Below are 18,349 nucleotides of genomic sequence, written 5' to 3' on the forward strand. Positions count from 1 at the left end.
TGGATGTGCTGTATCTTGCTACATTGTGTCTTACCAAGGGTGGTGGGCGAGATGCAGGGATGACACATCATCCAGGAGGAGCAGGGATGGACAATTCCATTTTTACAGTAGTTGCCCAGTGGGATCCTTTGGAGCCACTCATGGTTGCCCACAGACATTCACTTGAGATGTTTTATATATATATATATATATATATATATATATATATATATATACACACACCAAAGGCTTTTTCCCCCTTACATGGGGGGTAGCCAAAAAGAAAAAGGCATAGAAACCACTCCCACCCATTCTATTCCTCTACATATTCCAATCCCCTCCACCCTCCTCTCTCCCTCTTATCTTGGCACTTCCTGGATGACGGGTCATCCCTGTATCCTGTCCACTGCCGTGGTCAGAAGCAGTGTCACAAGACACAGCACATCCACAGCAAGGCCACTTTATAAACTCTGCGACCCCCCCACCTCTTTGCCCCCTCATGCAGAAAAGGAGAAGACGGGGAGAAATCCCTTTGGGCTACGTCAAATTTTTTCACATACATACTTCCTCACCCCCCATCCCCCACCCACTCCCCCTCATGTATCACAGCATCATCCATACACAATCCTTCTCCATTCACCCCCATCTTCTGTCCTCACCCGTCCTTCCTCAACAGACATTCCTCTCTTTTGTAATGCCCCTGTCACCCCATCCATCCATCTCATCCTAGGATGCCCCCTCATATTCACTCCTTCCACACCTCTTTTACTAATCTTTCTTCACTCATTCTTTCCATGTGTCCAAACCATCCTAATACTCTTTCATCAACCCTATCTCCCAACTCCTTTTCCACCCCTGTTCTCCTCACCTCCTTATTACTCACTCTATCTAGCCTAGTAACCCCTATCATAGTTCTCAGACAACAATATAAAATACAATTTATAGATACATATATACAAATTTTTTACAAAATTAGTTGTTGAAAAGGGAGAGCGAGAAGCAAAGCTTATGGGGAGTTGCTCTCCCTTTAAGGATTTTTTTTATTTATTTATTAATTTTTGTTACATGTTAGTATGATACATACATACACACAAATATACATACAGTAAAAGCCCTGGTATCCGGCCTTCTTGTATCCGGCACTTCAAATAACCGGCATATTTTTCACGAAAATCGAAAAATTGTGATAAAGATAGACGTATACAAAAAAAAAAAAAAAAAAAATCCCGCGTGTGTTTAAAATCCCTGCACGTGGTTGTAGTTGCTCTCGCCGCCACCAGGGCTTCTCAGTCCCATTCACTTCTCCCACCACGTGTTAGCCACCACCGTGCACATGTTAGCCAATTCTATTTTATCATACCCAAAGTTGAGAAGAGGAAAGTGTGGTGCTTTCACTTAAGCAGAAGGTGGATATATGTAGAAGATTGAAGAAAGGCGAAAATAGAAAAATACTAAAGGAAGAATACGACATTGGGTCGTCTACCATTTACGATATCAAGGCCCAATCCAAAAAACTAAGAGAGTTTGCAAAGTTGAGTGACACGCCTGAAGCTGCAGAAAATTGCCACACTCTACAACATAAATGTGTGTAAATGCTGGACAAAGTGTTGTACGAGTGATTTTGTCTTAAAAAGTCTGGAGGTGTAGCTATATTAGGCCCAACGCTGCAAGAAAAAGCCAAAGATTTTGCTGAAAAGATGTCAATTGGAGAATCGTGCCAATTCTCAGATGGATGACTTAAAAGATTCAAGAATCGCCATAGAATACGTCGTCTTGATGTGTTTGGGGAAGCAAAATCTGCTGATTCACCTTTTGCAGAGGAGTTTATAGACAGGTACGTTAATTAACCTGTGCCTACATGGTAAAGATTCGCATCTCATATCTCAATTTATTTCTCGCATACACGGATGCATAGTGCATTTATATATATATATATATATATATATATTTATATATATATATATATATATATATATATATATATATTTTTTTTTTTTATTACTTTTCTTTCCTCCTTTCTGTCATAGGTTTGCAAAATTGGTTGCCGAGGACGATCTGAAATCGGAACAGATCTACAACGTTGACGAGACCGGCCTGTTCTACCACTGGTTACCGACATCTACACTAGCCAGTGAAGCAGAGGAAACCACCAAAAGATTCGAACAAAACAAGGATAGACTGACAGTGTTACTGTGTACGAACATGGCAGGGACCCATAAAGTCAAATTGTGTGTCATTAGAAAATACCGGAAGCCACGTTGTTTTAAAAATCAAATGTACTTGCCAGTGGATTATCGCCCACAAAATAACCCATGGATGGACTCAGAAACATTCATGAACTGGCTCAAGCATGTGTTTGTCCCATCAGTGAAAGAAAATTAAAAAAAAAAAGACTTCTAGAGGACAGCAAATTTATTCTCCTACTCGACAACAATAAAGCTGAGGAACTGAGCAATGGAAACATTTTTATTGTGTATTTACCGCCGAACGTAACAAGTGTGATCCAGCCCATGGATCAAGGAGTGATTCAAAACTTAAAAAAGAATTATCAGAAAAGTTCTATGCGCAAACTAGTTTATTTTGAGGACGGTAGCATTTCCGAATTCCAACGTGAGCTTAATGTTAAAGATGCTATTTTTATGGAATCGCTAGCTTGGGAGGTTGAAAAACAACAAACTCTAATGCGATGTTAGAGAAAATCATATCCGAAAATAATGTTTGAAGATCAGGAAGGGAATAAAAAAATTGAGGGTTTTCCATCGGCAAGAAAGAATCGATGGTGAAAGAATTGAAAGATGGGTTATCGCGCTAAACTTTGCATTAGTGACGAAGCAATACAAGTGTTTGTAGATATGGACAGTGACCGAGCAGCAACATTCTCACTTAGTGATAATGAAATTTTACAATCACTTCCCGATGAACACGCGAAAACGACAGAGGCAGATAGTGAAGAAGACGACCCAGAGATGAAAGTGTCGTGGAAGGATGCAGCGAAGGGTCTAGCAGTGTTTCTGAAATTTGCAGAACAGTGCACAAACAAAGAGGAAAAAATTCTAAGCAGAGACATCATATATTTTATGAAAGTTGGTACAAAATTTAGTGAAAGAAAACTCGAGTGTAGAGGTGAATGCACCCTCTCAGCCACCAACACTGAACGCGGCCATTCACAACTCCGTCGTAGAATTATCAGATGATGAATTAGATAACTGGTAATGCTGTGATGATTATAACTGATGTATATTAATTGGATTTACTCTATACTGATAGAATTTACAATATATAGACATGTGGATGTGTTTATTATTAAAGCAAATTAAGATCATTTAATAAGTAAAAGAACAATGTAAATAGATGTATTTTTTTTTTAATATCCCTTCCCGTATCCGGCATTTTCTCGTATCCAGTACATCTTCGGCCCCATTGGTGCCGGATACAAGGGCTTTTACTGTATATACACACACACACACACACACATAGAGAGGAACGAAAAGCATAGGAAAGGAAGACTGAGGTACAACAAAACAGACTTTACAAAACTAAAGACATTCTTCCGGAATGCAAACTGGGAAATATTTTACAGGGAAGAAACAGCAGTGGAAGAGAAATGGAATATATTGATGGAAAACTACAATGAAGGGGTAAACAGGCATGTACCAAGACAAAAGCGAGAGAGAGAGTACATTAAATGTTGGTTCAACAAAAGATGCAGTGAGGCAAAAGACAGAAGGGACAAAGCTTGGAAAAAGTGGAGAAAAGACAAAAAACAAAGCAAATGGCAAATTTATGTTAACTATAGAAATGAGTATGTTAAGGTGAGAAGAGAGGAGAAAAGGAACCATGAGAAGGATATTATAGATAAATGCAAAGAGCAACCCAAACTATTCTATCGGTATGTGAATGGTAAACTTAAAAACAAACAGGAATTGGTGAAACTATGCCAAGGAAACATAGAATACACAGAAGATTTAGAGATGGCCGAAGTCATGAACAATCACTTTAAATCTGTTTTCACCAGAGAGAAAATACCGAATTGTGACATAGACAAAAACAAGAAATCTCCCCTCATGAATGAGTTTACAGCATCACTAAAGGAAATATCAGAACATTTATCAAGGCTGGATGTCAGAAAATCACATGGCCCGGACGGTATTGCAAATTGGATTCTAAAGGAGTGCAAAGAAGAACTAACAGACAAAATACACATCTTAATAAACAGCTCACTCAAAGAAGGAAAGATACCCGAGGACTGGAAAAACGCTAACATTGTACCAATACACAAAGGAGGAAACAAAGAAGAACCCACCAACTATAGGCCAGTATCACTAACAAGCACCATTGCCAAAATTTGTGAGAAAATAATCAAGAATAGATGGGTAAAACATCTGGAAGACAATGACATATTAAACCCAAGACAATTCGGATTCAGACAAGGAAGATCATGCTCCACAAACTTAATATGCTTTTACTCAAGACTAATAGACATAGTGCAAGAAAGAAATGGATGGGCTGATTGTGCATTCCTAGACTTGCAAAAAGCCTTTGACAAAGTACCACACAGAAAACTACTAAAAAAACTGAAACACATAGGAGGAATACAGGGAAACCTACTAAAATGGATAGAGGACTTTCTGACTGGTAGAAAGATGAGAGTAGTGCTCAGAGAAAAATATTCAGACTGGAAAGAGGTGATCAGTGGAGTACCGCAAGGATCTGTGCTGGCACCAATAATGTTTGCTATCTATATGAATGACATGGATGAGGACGTGAACTGCTACATGAGCTTCTTTGCCGATGACGCCAAACTGCTAAGGAAAATAGAAACTGATGAGGACTGTGAAGCACTGCAAGAAGACCTAAATAGGGTATGGAACTGGAGTCAGAAATGGGAAGTGGACTTTAATACTAAGAAGTGTAGCATAATGGAGTTTGGAAAAAGCAAAAACAGAATATCAGGAAAATATACAATTGGAACCAAAGAAGTAAAGAAAGTAGGATCCGAAAAAGATTTGGGAGTAATTATCACGAACGACTTGTCCTATGATATACAGATTAACAAAATTGTCGGGGAGACTTACAATTTGCTAAGATCAATAAAAGTGGCGTTTACATACTTGGACGAAGACATGATGAAAAAAATATTGGTTACATTGATAAGGCCTAGATTAGAGTATGCAGCGACATTGTGGTCCCCCAGTACCAAAAAGAATATAAAGAAAATAGAAAGAATCCAAAGAGCAGCTACAAAAATGGCACCTGCACTTGCAAACCTATCATACAAAGAGAGATTGGCTAAACTGGAGTTACCGACACTGGAGCAAAGAAGAGAGAGAGGTGACCTATTGACCATCTACAGAATCATGAAAGGCACAGAGGTACTCGATAGTGAGAACTTACTTAACTGGGACAAAAGAAACACAAGAGGACATGGAAAGAAAATAAAAAAACATAGCTATAGAAGAGAACTGAAGAAAAACAGTTTTCCTCATAGAGTTTTGGACACTTGGAACAAACTGGACAATGAAATAGTATGCGCAAAAACCATTCATGAGTTTAAAAACAAACTAGACACTGCAAGATACAAAGGCGGGACAACACGAGCATAGCTCCCCTTCCCGCAAAATACAACTAGGTAAATACAACTAGGTAAATACACACTTCAGCGAATGGACGGCTTGGATGACGTTCTGAAGAAAACTGAAGTCTGTGGATCCCAACGCAAAGAGAAGTGCCTAGTGTTTTTGCAGGGTGGGGGGGAAATTGCTCGTGGAGTAGTGGGAACGTAGGGAAAGAGGAAAAGGGGAGGGGTTACTGAGGGAAATGGAAGGAAATGAGGAGGGAGTAGACTTTGCCCAGACAGACAAGCGGAAGGTAAACAAAAGACTGAGTGAGGATCATATGTCTAATAAAAATGTAAAGATTAGAAGTATAGAGAGGAGCAATACAGAAGAAAGTGACGACAATATGTTCCAGGGATTTAAAGACTAGAGGAGAGAGTTGATAAGGTGATCGAGGACTTGGAACGTAAGTTAGGTAATGTAGACTCCATTTTCCAGAGAATTGAAAGGTTGGAACAACTAGAGAAGGCTAACAGAAACTTAACTGAAGAAATAGAGGACCTAAAAAGACAGTTAGGAAATGTAAAGGAGGAGAATGAGAAATTGAAGAAGAATAGTAATGAAAATAGAGAGAAAATAGCTACAGAAGTTAGAAATTGGAGAATAACTCAAGAAGGGAATAAGGTTTCATTCACTGACATAGTCAAACAGCAATTGAAAGAACATAATGAAGACTCAGTTATTAAAGTGATGAGACAGAAGGAGAATATAGTAAGAGAATTAGCTGACAAAAAGAAATGTATAATTATATTAGGAATGGAAGAGAAACATAACCCAGATAGAACCGCAAGAATCAAGGAGGAAAATGAAAGAGTAAGCAGTTTATTAAAATTAGTCCAGGAAGATGAACCAGAAATTATAAAGGAAATTGAGGAAAAATTCAGACTCGGAAAATATAGTACAGATAAGACCAGACCAATTAAGATTAAATTCAGGTCACAAACAACGGCAGAGAAAATTCTATCCAAGACAGGGAAACTAGCAACAAATGATCAATATAAAAAGGTATGGATAAAAAGAGAAATGAATAAGGAGGAAAGAGAGGCAGAAAAGCAGAAAAGAATTGAAGCTAAGGCAAAAAACGAGGAAAGAACGGAGTCAGAGAGAGAGAGATTCTATTGGAGAGTAGTGAACATGAAAATAAAGCAGTTCGACATACTAAAGAAAAACATAAGGGAAACAGAGAACACAATGGAAGTGGCAGAAAACTAAGAGTGTCTTACACAAATATAGATGGATTGATAACAGGATTGAATGAACTGAATGATTATTTGAAAGAAAAAGAACCGGACATAATGGGAATTGTAGAAACAAAATTAAAAGGCCCACTACCACCCAACAGTGTAGGACATGATACATACAATTATTGGATTAGAAACAGAGAGAAAAAACAAGGGGGTGGAGTTATGTTCCTGACTAAGAAGGATATAAACGTGAAAGGTGTCATATATGGAAAGAATACAGTAGAGATGATTATGATAGAAGTGGAAGACCGAGATAAGAAGAGCAGAAAATTTGTGATCAATTATGTGCCTCCGAAAACAGCCTCATGGGAGGAGAGTGAACATAAAAGTATGTTAGAGGACACAAAGATAGCATTAACTAAAATAATGGAAGACGGAGGAAGAATAGTTATGATGGGCGACTTTAATTGCAAAGAAATCTGCTGGGAAGAAATGACAGTAAAGAGTGGTGATGACTCATGGGGAAATACTCTACTTGAGATGATTACTGACCATTCAATGACACACTGGATACAAGAAAACACTAGGTATAGAAATGAAGAAGAACCATCGAGGCTAGACTTAATAATTACATCTGAACCTAGAATAGTGGACAAGATTGAATATAAAACACCAATAGGTAAAAGTGACCACATATTGATTGAACTGGAACTTAATGAAGAAAAATATATGAAAAGAAATGAACAATATAGAAAAGGAAGAATGATGTATGAAAAAACAAACTTTGATAAAATAAGAGAATTCTTCCAACAAGAAAACTGGGAAGAAATATACAAAGAAGAAACATCAGTGGAAGAGAAATGGAATCTTTTGACAAAAATTTACAAAAAAGGAGTGGAAAAGTATGTCCCAAGACAAAAACAAGAAAAAGAATATGTAAAATGCTGGTACAACAAAAGTTGTAGGGAGTTAAAAGACAAAAGAGACAAAGCCTGGACCAGATGGAAAAAAGACAGAAGACCTGAAAAATGGAAAATATATACTGGTTATAGAAATGAATATGTACAAAAGTGCAGAGAGGAAAAAAGAAAATATGAAAAAGATGTTATAGAAAAGTGTAAAGATCAACCAAAACTATTCTACAGATTTGTAAACAATAAACTGAAAAACAACCAAGACTTGGAGAAATTAAGACAAGGAGGAGTTGAATACACTGAGGAAATGGAAATGGCAGAAATTATGAACAAACATTTTAAATCAGTGTTTACAAGGGAAAATATACAACCTGAAGAGATTGAGTGGAAGGAAAAAGTCCCCCCTATGGAAGAAATAGAAGTAACAAAGAATGAAATAATGACACACTTGGGTAATTTTGATGTTAGAAAATCGCATGGGCCAGATGAAATAGCAAACTGGATTCTGAAAGAATGCAGGAATGAACTGGCAGATAAGATACATAGCATAATAAGCAGTTCCTTAAAAGAAGGAAAAGTTCCAGAAGATTGGAAAAAAGCAAATATAGTACCTATATATAAAGGAGGAAATAAAGAAGAACCTACCAACTATAGACCAGTCTCTCTAACAAGTACAATAGCAAAAATATGTGAAAGAATTATCAAAAGTAGATGGGTAAAATACTTGGAAAAAAACAACGTACTAAATCCAAGGCAATTTGGATTCAGACAAGGACGATCATGCGTCACCAATTTAATATGTTTCTATTCAAGGCTAATAGACATAATACAAGAAAGAGATGGATGGGCTGATTGTGCATTTCTAGACCTAAAAAAAGCTTTTGACAAAGTACCACATAAGAAGCTGCTTAAGAAATTAGAATATGAAGGAGGAATACAAGGTAAATTGCTAAATTGGATGGAAGACTTTTTGCAAGAAAGAAAAATGAGAGTAGTGATAAGAGATCAGCACTCAAAATGGAATGAAGTAATAAGCGGTGTCCCGCAGGGAACAGTTCTGGCCCCAATAATGTTTGCTATATATATTAATGATATGGATGAAGGAATTGAAAGCTATATGAGCTTCTTTGCAGATGATGCAAAATTACTGAAAAGAGTGAAAACTGAAGAAGATTGTGAATCACTACAGAGAGATCTAAATAAAGTACAAGAATGGAGTAGGAAGTGGGAGATGGAGTTCAATACAAAAAAGTGTAGTATAATGGAATTTGGAAAAAGCAAAAACAGAATAACAGGATCATATAATTTGGGAGAAGAAGGAATAAAAAGAGTAGAAAATGAGAAGGACCTGGGAGTCATTGTTATGAATAATATGTCACCTGAGAAACATATAAATAAGATTTTTGGAGAAACCTATAATTTAATAAGAACAATCAAAGTGGCATTTACATACCTGGATGAAGAAATGGTGAGGAAAATCCTAATCACCCTGATAAGACCAAGATTGGAATATGCAGCAACGATATGGTCACCAAGTACAAAAAAATGTATAAAAAAACTTGAAAGAATACAAAGAGCAATTACAAAATTGGCACCAACACTCTCAAAACTATCATATGAAGAGAGACTACAAAAACTTAAACTACAGACACTAGAGCAAAGAAGAGAGAGAGGAGATTTGATAGCTATTTACAGAATCATGAAAGGCATAGAAATTACTGATAGAGAGAATCTGATAAAATGGGATGACAGAAATACAAGAGGACACGGAAAGAAAATAAAAAAAGACAGCTATAGAAGAGATTTGAAAAAGAACAGCTTTCCTCACAGAGCAATAGACAGTTGGAACAAGTTAGATGAGAAAGTGGTGTGTGCAAAAACAATACATGAATTTAAAAATAGTTTAGATAAAATGAGATATGAAGACGGGACCCCACGAGCATAGCTCCCCTTCCCGTAAAATACAACTAGGTAAATACAACTAGGTAAATACACACAATGAGATGCGACACGACGTCCGCCAACTCCAACCTCACGTAGGAATCGGGGTCATCTTGTGGGGGTCAGGTGAGAGGTGAGAGGTCAGGTCGATTCTTGACGGGACGATAATTACTTAATGTGCAGGTCCGGGTCACCGTGACCTGCTGGAACAAGAAAAAAAAAAGAGCGGCAGACTTGGGTGGTACATGACAGTTTCTCCATGAATACAATCATGAAATGGACCTGAAATGTTCGATATACTAATACTTATAGATTAAAGACTTTTTTAAGTATCGTTTGAATGTTGATAAACATTTTGTCTTAGGTAATTCCTTTTCCAGTTTATTCCATGTGTTAACACCTATAATAGATAAGCATTGGCCTTTTTTGGTTGTTCTGTATTGAGTTTTAAAGAAGTCGTTAGTATGCCTAGTCGCATAGCGAGTTTCGTAAGTTGAGTAAAATTTCAATATGTTTTGATTCATTTGTTTATTGTAGATTTGGTGCATAACAATGGCAGTTTTGTACTTTATTAAGTCCTTGAATTTCAGTAGATTTAGTTTTTTAAATAAATGATTTGTATGTTCTAAACGACCTACATTGCAGATTATACGCAGTGCCTTTTTTTGAGAGGTAATAATGCGTTGAAGATAAGTTTGATAAGTATAACCCCAAATTTCTGAACAATAGTTTAGGTATGGTAGTAGTAGACTACAGTAAATGGTACGTAGGGTATTTTTATTGAGGATATTTCTCATTTTATGCATAATTCCTAAAGTTTTGGATATCTTATTTGTTTCATCTCAAACACATTCAAACTCCTTCTCTCTTCCTCTCTTATGTTCCATTTTTCTGCCCCATACAGTGCTGTTGGCATAAATATATATACACAAGGTGTGTTTTTTAAGTAAGTACCGTTTTGAAATAAAAATTAAATAAGTAGACATTTTGTAACAATTTTATTTTTACATGAAAGCCTGTACTGTAATCTACTTTTCAACATAGTTTCCACCAATATTAAGGCATTTATCATATTCTAAAACTAGCTTTTGAATACCATCCTTGTAGAAATCTGCCACCTGATTAGAGAACCATTGCAACATGGCCATTTTGACATCTTCATCGTCATCGGTGTGCTGACCACCCTGATGCTTCTTCAAATGCAGGACGATGTGGTAGTCACTGGGCGCTAGGTTGGGTCTGTACGAAGGGTGATCAAGTTGTTCCCAGCCAAATGATCTGTTCACATCTTGAGTTTGATTGGCTGTGTGTGTGAAGGTCGTCCACTTCGTTCCTCATCATGCACATTTGTACGGCCATCTTTAAATGCTCTCACCTATTTCTGCACCATCCCATCACTCATAATATTTTCTCCATACACTTTACTGATCTGATGATGAATTTCAGCCACTTTCATGCCTTTAGCAGTAAGAAAATGAATCACAGTGCGTATTTCACAGTCGGTGGCATTCTCAATCGGAGGAGGCACATTTCAAATACTCACAAACAAACTTAAACACGGTCAGATGATTCCGTAATGGTGGCTGTGGCTAGCCAAGAGATAGCGGTACACAACGTGCATGTGCCAAGTGCTGACCACAGTGCCACAATGGTGGAATTTCAAAACAGTATTTACTTAAAGAACATGCCTCGTATGTGTGTATATATATATATATATATATATATATATATATATGTGCATATATGTATTTATGCATGCATGTATGTATCGGGTGGACAATTCCAGTTTTACAGTAGTTACCCAGTGGGATCCTTTGGAGCAACTCGTGGTTGCCTGCAGACATAATCTAGGTGTCCTGTTCGTGCAGGCGACCAGATTGTCCACTCCTGGAGGAGCAAGGGGGAGGGAGGGGTTCTGAATAGTACTGGAAGTATGTGGGGGTGAAAAGGGCGGGAGTGGATGCTTTCGACTTTAGCTCCCTCCCTTGTAAGGGGAAAGAAGCCATTGGTATATGAATGTACAGTTAGTGCTTTGGTGGAATGAAAGGTATTATCTTAAAGCTAGTTCTTGCAGCAGTGTTAGAAGCCCATATAATAAATGCAAATCAAAGTGTTTCAGGGAAAGTTCCTGACTCAACCTGCTGTGATTTATACTTTTTGTTAGGCATGTTATGCAGTGATTCCATTGATTTATATTACAGCCTACATATTGAAACAACCTTGCAAATTTGAATGTGTATGTACAGGTACTCCTCGTTTAACGACGACAATTAGGACCAGCGCGCCATTGTTAACCAAATTGGTCGTTATGCAAAAGTGTATACATATACGTACATGTACTGTATGTACAATGTCCAGCAATACATGTATCTTTATTTTCGTGTATTTTCCCTCTTTTATACAGTACATTAAAGCTTTATTTACTGTTTATTTACAGTGGTTAGGTTCCTGAAATTACCGTATATGACCAAATCCGCGTAGCTGACATTCCATATTGAATACTGGGGTATTTTTTTAGTTTCGACCATGGGCGCAATATAGTAATAGAAATTTAATTATTAATTTTGTAAATTAAAATGTATCAACGTAATATGCAATTTTGTGGGTGGAAATGAAAGTAAAAAATACCATGCTACAAGAAAATATGCTAATGAACGAAGTTGTCTGCCAACATCTCTCACGACGACGACAACGAGGACGAGCCGGATGACATTTAATTTGCAGGTAATGATTTATCAAACACAAGTTAGGTTAGTTTAGTTTAGGTTAGACGAATTTATCAACCTTTCATTTCTTCGACATCAGCATCTATCATAACAAACATGGTGTACCATTTGTCCGACATGACTTTGTTACTTACAAAATTTGTTTTAGCACCTTTTTTTTCCGCTCACAAAATTGCATATTACATTGATACATTATAATTTACAAAATTAATAATTAATTTTCTATTGCTATATTGTCCTCTTGGTCGAAACTAAAAATTTACCACTACCGGTATATACTGTACCCCAGGTAGTTTTTTCAGTTTGCAGGATGGTAATGTAGACCTAAGCTTCAGAACACTTTACCTCATAGGTAATATCCACCGTACAAGTTCATTTATAACATCATACAAATTTGCCTCAGCCAACTTAATTATCGTACACGACGTCGTAACTTCGGGAGATTTATGTTAAACGAATGTCATAAAGCCCGTCGTTATTCTGAGTTGTCGTTAACCGAGTAGGTCGTTAAACGAGGAGTACCTGTATGTTGTACCTAGTTGTGTTTTACAGGAAGCAGAGCTAAACTTGTGGTGTCCTGTCTTTGTATCTCTCCATATCTAGTTTGCTCTTAAATTCTTGTATTGATTTTTGCACACACTTTTTTTCATCCAATTTGTCCCATACATCCACCATTCTGTTGGGAAAGCTGTTCTTTTTCAGGTCTCTCCTATAATTGTCCCTTTTAAGCTTCATTCCATGTCCTCTAATGTTTATTATCCCAATTTAATAAGTCTTCTCCATCAAGGACTTCATGCCTTTCATAATTCTGTAGAGGGTCAACAAGTCACCTCTCTCTCTCTTCACTGTTCCAGAATTGGCAACTCTAATTTTAACAATCTTTCTTCATATGATAGTTTTGTTAGTTCTGGGGCCATATTTGTAGCTGCTCTCTGGATTCTCTCAATTTTCCTTATATTCATTTTTGTATTGGGTGACCACAGTGTCACTGCATACTCTAATTTAGGCCTTATCAATGTACCGGGTAACTGGTATTTTCTTTACCATTTCTTCATCCAAGTAGGTACAAGCCACTTTGATTGGTCTTAGTAAGTTATAGGTTTTGCCAACGATTTTATTTATACATTTGTCAGGAGACATGTCCTTTCCAGGTCTTTTTCAGATCACTCTTTTTGTACTTCTTTTTCACCAATTTTATATCTCCTTTTTTTTTCTCTCTTTCTCTCCAAACTCCATTATGCTACATTTTTTTATGTTGATTTCCACTTCCCACTTCTGACTCCATTCCCAAACCCTGTTCAGATCTCTCTGTAACAAGTCACAATTTGTTTCAGTACTCACCTTCTTTAACAATTTTGTATCATCTGCAAAGAAGCTCATGTAACATTCTACTCCCTTGTTCATGTTGTTTACATAAATGGCAAACATTATTGGAGCCAACACTGATCCTTGTGGGACTCCACTGATTACAATTACCTCTTCTCAAATAGAAGTCTTATCTTTGAGCACTACCTTCATTTTTTTTCCAATCAAAAAGTCCTCCATCCATTTCAATAATTGACCTTGTATTCTTCCTATGGTTTCCAGTTTTCCAAATAGTTTTTTCTGTGGGACTTTATTAAAACCTATTTGCAGATCAAGGAAAGCACAATCGCCCCATCCGTCCCTTTCTTGTATTATATCTATTAGTCTTGAGTACATACATATACCAAGGCTTTTTCCCCCTTACACGGGAGGTAACCAAAAAAGAAAGACATAAAATCATTCCCACCCATTCCATCCCTGAATACACTCCACACCCCTCCACCCTCCCTCTTATCTTAGCACCTCCTGGATGATGGGTCATCCCTGCACCTTGTCCACTGCCTTGGGTCAGAAACAATGTCACAAGACACAGCACATCCACAGCAAGGCCGCTTCATTAAATCGGCGACCCCACCTCTCCGTCCCCCCATTGCATAAAAGGAGAAGATGGGGAGAAATCCCTTTGGGCTGCATCAATTTTGCTCACACATACTACCTCACCCCCCATCCCCCTGCCCATTCCACCTCATGCATCACAACATCATCCATATACAACCATTTTCCATTCACCCCTGTCCTCTGTCCTCTCCCGTCCTTCCTCAACAGACATTCCCCTCTTCCCCAAAGCCCCCTTCACCCCATCCATCCACCTCATCCTAGGACATCCCCTCATGTTCACTCCCCCCACATCTGCCTTCCATACCTCTTTTACTAGTCTTTCTTCACTCATTCTTTCCATGTGTCCAAACCATCCTAATACTTTTTCATGAACCCTATCTCCCAACTCCCTTTCCATCCCTGTTTTCCTCCTCACCTCCTCATTTCTCACTCTATCTAGCCTAGTAACTCCCATCCTACTTCTCAGACACCTCATCTCAAACACATTCAAACTCCTCTCTTCCTCTCTTATGTTCCATGTTTCTGCTCCATACAGTGCTGTTGGCATACAGTGCTGTTGGCACAGTCTCCTCTTAGCATCCATTCCCAAATGTCTATTCCTCATTACACTCTTTAATCCACCAAGGCATTTACTCGCTTCTCTCAGTCTACATTCTACCTCCACCTTCACTCCACCTTTTCCTGCCACATTTGCACCCAAGTATCTAAAACTATCCACTTCCTCCGGTCGCTCTCCCTTAATGCTCACTTCCAGTCTACTGCCACTAGCACCCCTTGTACATCTCATCACCTTACTTTTACCCACATTTATCTTAAACTTTCTTCTATCACACACTCTCCCAAACTCTGTCACCAACTTCCTCCATCCCTCCTCCGATCCTGCCACAAGCACAGTGTCGTCCGCAAACAACAGCTGCCTTACCTCCCACTTTTCTCCATTTTCTTTAACCATCTCCAATCCCTGACCCACTACCCTTGCATTTATCTCTCGCACTACCCCATCCATGTATAAGTTGAACAGCCAGGGCAACAGAACGCATCCTTGACGAAGTCCCACCTTTACTTCGAAACACTCACTCTCTCCATTTCTAATCCTGACACAAGCTCTACTACTCTCATAAAAACTCTTGACAGCTCCTAGAAGCTTTCCTCCTATCCCATATATCTGCATAACCTCCCACAGTGCCTTTCTGTCTACCCTATTGTAAGTCTTTTCCAGATCCATAAAAGCCCCAAAAAATCACTCCCCTTTCCTATAGCTTTCTCACATATCTGTCTTACCACAAAGATCTGATCTACACAACCTCTATCCATCCTAAATCCACATTGTTCCTCACCCATTACTTTCTCTGTTCCTCTCCTAATCCTCTCAATCAAAATCCTCCCAGAAGCCTTCCCAACTACACTTAACAAGCTAATCCCTCTGAAACTACTACATTTACACTTGTCCCCTTTTCCCTTGTAAAGTGGAACTATACAGGTACTCCTCCAGTCCTCCAACCTTCCTTGTCTTGTCTAAAATCCTAATTGTCTCGGATTCAGCATATTGTTCTCCAGATGTTTTATCCATCTACTTTTTATGGCTTTTTCTTAGATTTTAGCTACTGTACCTGTAAGGGAAACTGGTCTGTAATTTATTGGGTCTTCTTTATTTACTCCTTTATAAATTGGTACAATATCAGCATTTTTCCAGTCTTAGGGCATTTTTCCTTCTTTGACCAAGAAACTTATCATTGTATATTTTGTGTGCTAGTTCTTCTTTACATTCTTTTAATATGCAATCTGCTTTTCCATCTGGGCTGTGTGATTTTCTGACATCAAGGTTCCTTATTTGATCCATTATTTCCTTCTGTGTTGTTATTATTTCCTTCATGGGGGGGGGGGAGTGTGTGTCTATTTACCTAGTTGTTGTATTTACCTAGTTGTATTTTACGGGAAGGGGAGCTATGCTCATGGTGTCCCATCTTCATATCTCATTTTATCTAAACTATTTTTAAATTCATGTATTGTTTTTGCACACACCACTTTCTCATCTAACTTGTTCCAACTGTCTATTACTCTGTGAGGAAAGCTGTTCTTTTTCAGATCTTCTATAGCTGTCTTTCTTGATTTTCTTTCTGTGTCCTCTTGTATTTCTATCATCCCATTTTATCAGATTCTCTCTATCAGTAATTTGTATGCCTTTCATGATTCTGTAAATAGCTATCAATCTCCTCACTCTCTTCTTTGCTCTAGTGTCTGTAGTTCAAGTTTTTGTAGTCTCTCTTCATATGATAGTTTTGAGAGTGTTGGTTCCAATTTTGTAATTGCTCTTTGTATTCTTTCAAGTTTTTTTATACATTTTTTTGTACTTGGTGACCATATCGTTGTTGCATATTCCAATCTTGGTCTTATCAGAGTGATTAGAATTTTCTTCACCATTTCTTCATCCAGGTATGTAAATGCAACTTCGATTGTTCTTATTAAATTATAAGTTTCTCCAAAAATCTTATTTATATGTTTCTCAGGTGACATATCATTCATAACAATGACTCCCAGGTCCTTCTCATTTTCTACTTTTTTTATTCCTTCTTCTCCCAATTTATATGATCCTGTTATTCTGTTTTTGCTTTTTCCAAATTCCATTGTACTACACTTTTTTGTATTGAACTCCATCTCCCACTTCCTACTCCATTCCCATACTTTATTTAGATCACTCTGTAGTGACTCACAATCTTCTTCTGTGTTCACTTTTTCAATAGTTTTGCATCATCTGCAAAGAAGCTAATATAACTTTCAATACCTGTTGACTTGTGTATCAATTTTTGTTTTTCTTTGCACTCGATATATGTATACCAAAGGCTTCTTTTGTACCTATATTTTTTGTTATACAGATTGATTTCTTGATTATTTGAGGACTGATTTTGTTGTTATTATTACTATTGTTGACTGAAAGATCTTTTGCTGTTAGTCTGGTTTGTTTTTACAATTTTTGTTATTGTAAGTATTTCTGTATGTGTACAGCTGCACAGAAAACTATCGTTAGTAAATCACGCTAATCATTTTGACACAAAACAACGAAACAATTTGAGACAAGTTGAAGTCTCCATCGGAAATAAGATTATCATGTCATAGTGAATCCATATGAACTCCGGAACTATTATTCGATTCATATTCATTCAGAAGGAATTCGAACAATTCGAACCCCAGAAATACCAACCCTTCGGTATCATAAGGTTATGTTCATTCGCGAATGTTTCGACACCCCTACTAACGATAGTTTTCTGTGTAGCTGTACATGTTTTTTTTTTTTTTTTTTTCCTCTTATGTAATTTGATTTCATCAGTTTCTCAGTTTAGGCTTTGCATTCACATATTAATTATACTTAAAGATATGACCAAAGTGTACAAAATACACTTGAATCACAGTTACTCTTTACTTCCACATTAGTCAAACCCTCACATAGCAGTTTTGAAGGTGCAAATACTTGTCTTTATGTTAGGTCGCACCTGGATGGCCATGCCCCTAACTACCACAGGACTCCTGGCAGGAGTACCGGCACCAATCTTCTCTGCAGTGTCCCCCACCACTAGCTCCCAAACAACAACCAGTGACTCCTCTTCTGCCACTAAGGTCTTTGGCACCATCCTTCCTCATGCTGCCACCTCCCCTAGTACGTGTATGCTGTCCTCAGCATGTGTGCATTTTACTCATTCCATCCTTTATGGTTGTGTGTGGCATTGGGCACAAGTGGCTTTCATCCATAATTGCACATTATGTGGACCATATTGTTAGCTTTGTTTTGTGTGCTTTGTTGCAAACAAGATGTAGGAAGGATTATTAATTTGTTTTAAGTCATCCAGAATTTTGTATAGTATTCATTTAAAACTGTAAGTCTTGCATGAAATATTTGAGTGCATGTGAATTGGCCTAATAGGTGTATTTCAGTTTGCAAATGCAAGTTTAATAATGGTAGAATGTTTTGCATATTACATAAGGAGGCTTTTCATAATGTTTTGCTTGTACTATAGTAACCCCTGAGCTTGTGGGATAAGTAGATAAGTTTTTTTTTTTTTCGTGTGCATGTT

At 37.6% G+C, this 18,349-nt stretch overlaps 1 protein-coding gene across 15 annotated transcripts in view; it reads left to right on the plus strand.

The window, feature by feature from the left end:
• The window catches only part of LOC143036396 (E3 SUMO-protein ligase RanBP2-like), a 381,916-nt gene that overhangs the window by 153,367 nt on the left and 210,200 nt on the right, over positions 1-18,349 (plus strand). For all 15 annotated transcript variants that reach the window (XR_012967350.1, XM_076203706.1, XM_076203712.1 and 12 more), the window contains one exon: positions 17,764-17,934. Coding sequence is in view for 14 of the 15 variants with exons in the window: in XM_076203706.1 (XP_076059821.1) it covers positions 17,764-17,934 (171 nt within the window). In the remaining variant the exon portion in view is untranslated. The remainder of the gene's footprint in view (positions 1-17,763; positions 17,935-18,349) is intronic.

Source organism: Oratosquilla oratoria, chromosome 20, assembly GCF_046742065.1.
Source record: "Oratosquilla oratoria isolate Oo_2021 chromosome 20, ASM4674206v1, whole genome shotgun sequence".
NCBI classification, from domain to species: Eukaryota; Metazoa; Arthropoda; class Malacostraca; order Stomatopoda; family Squillidae; genus Oratosquilla; species Oratosquilla oratoria.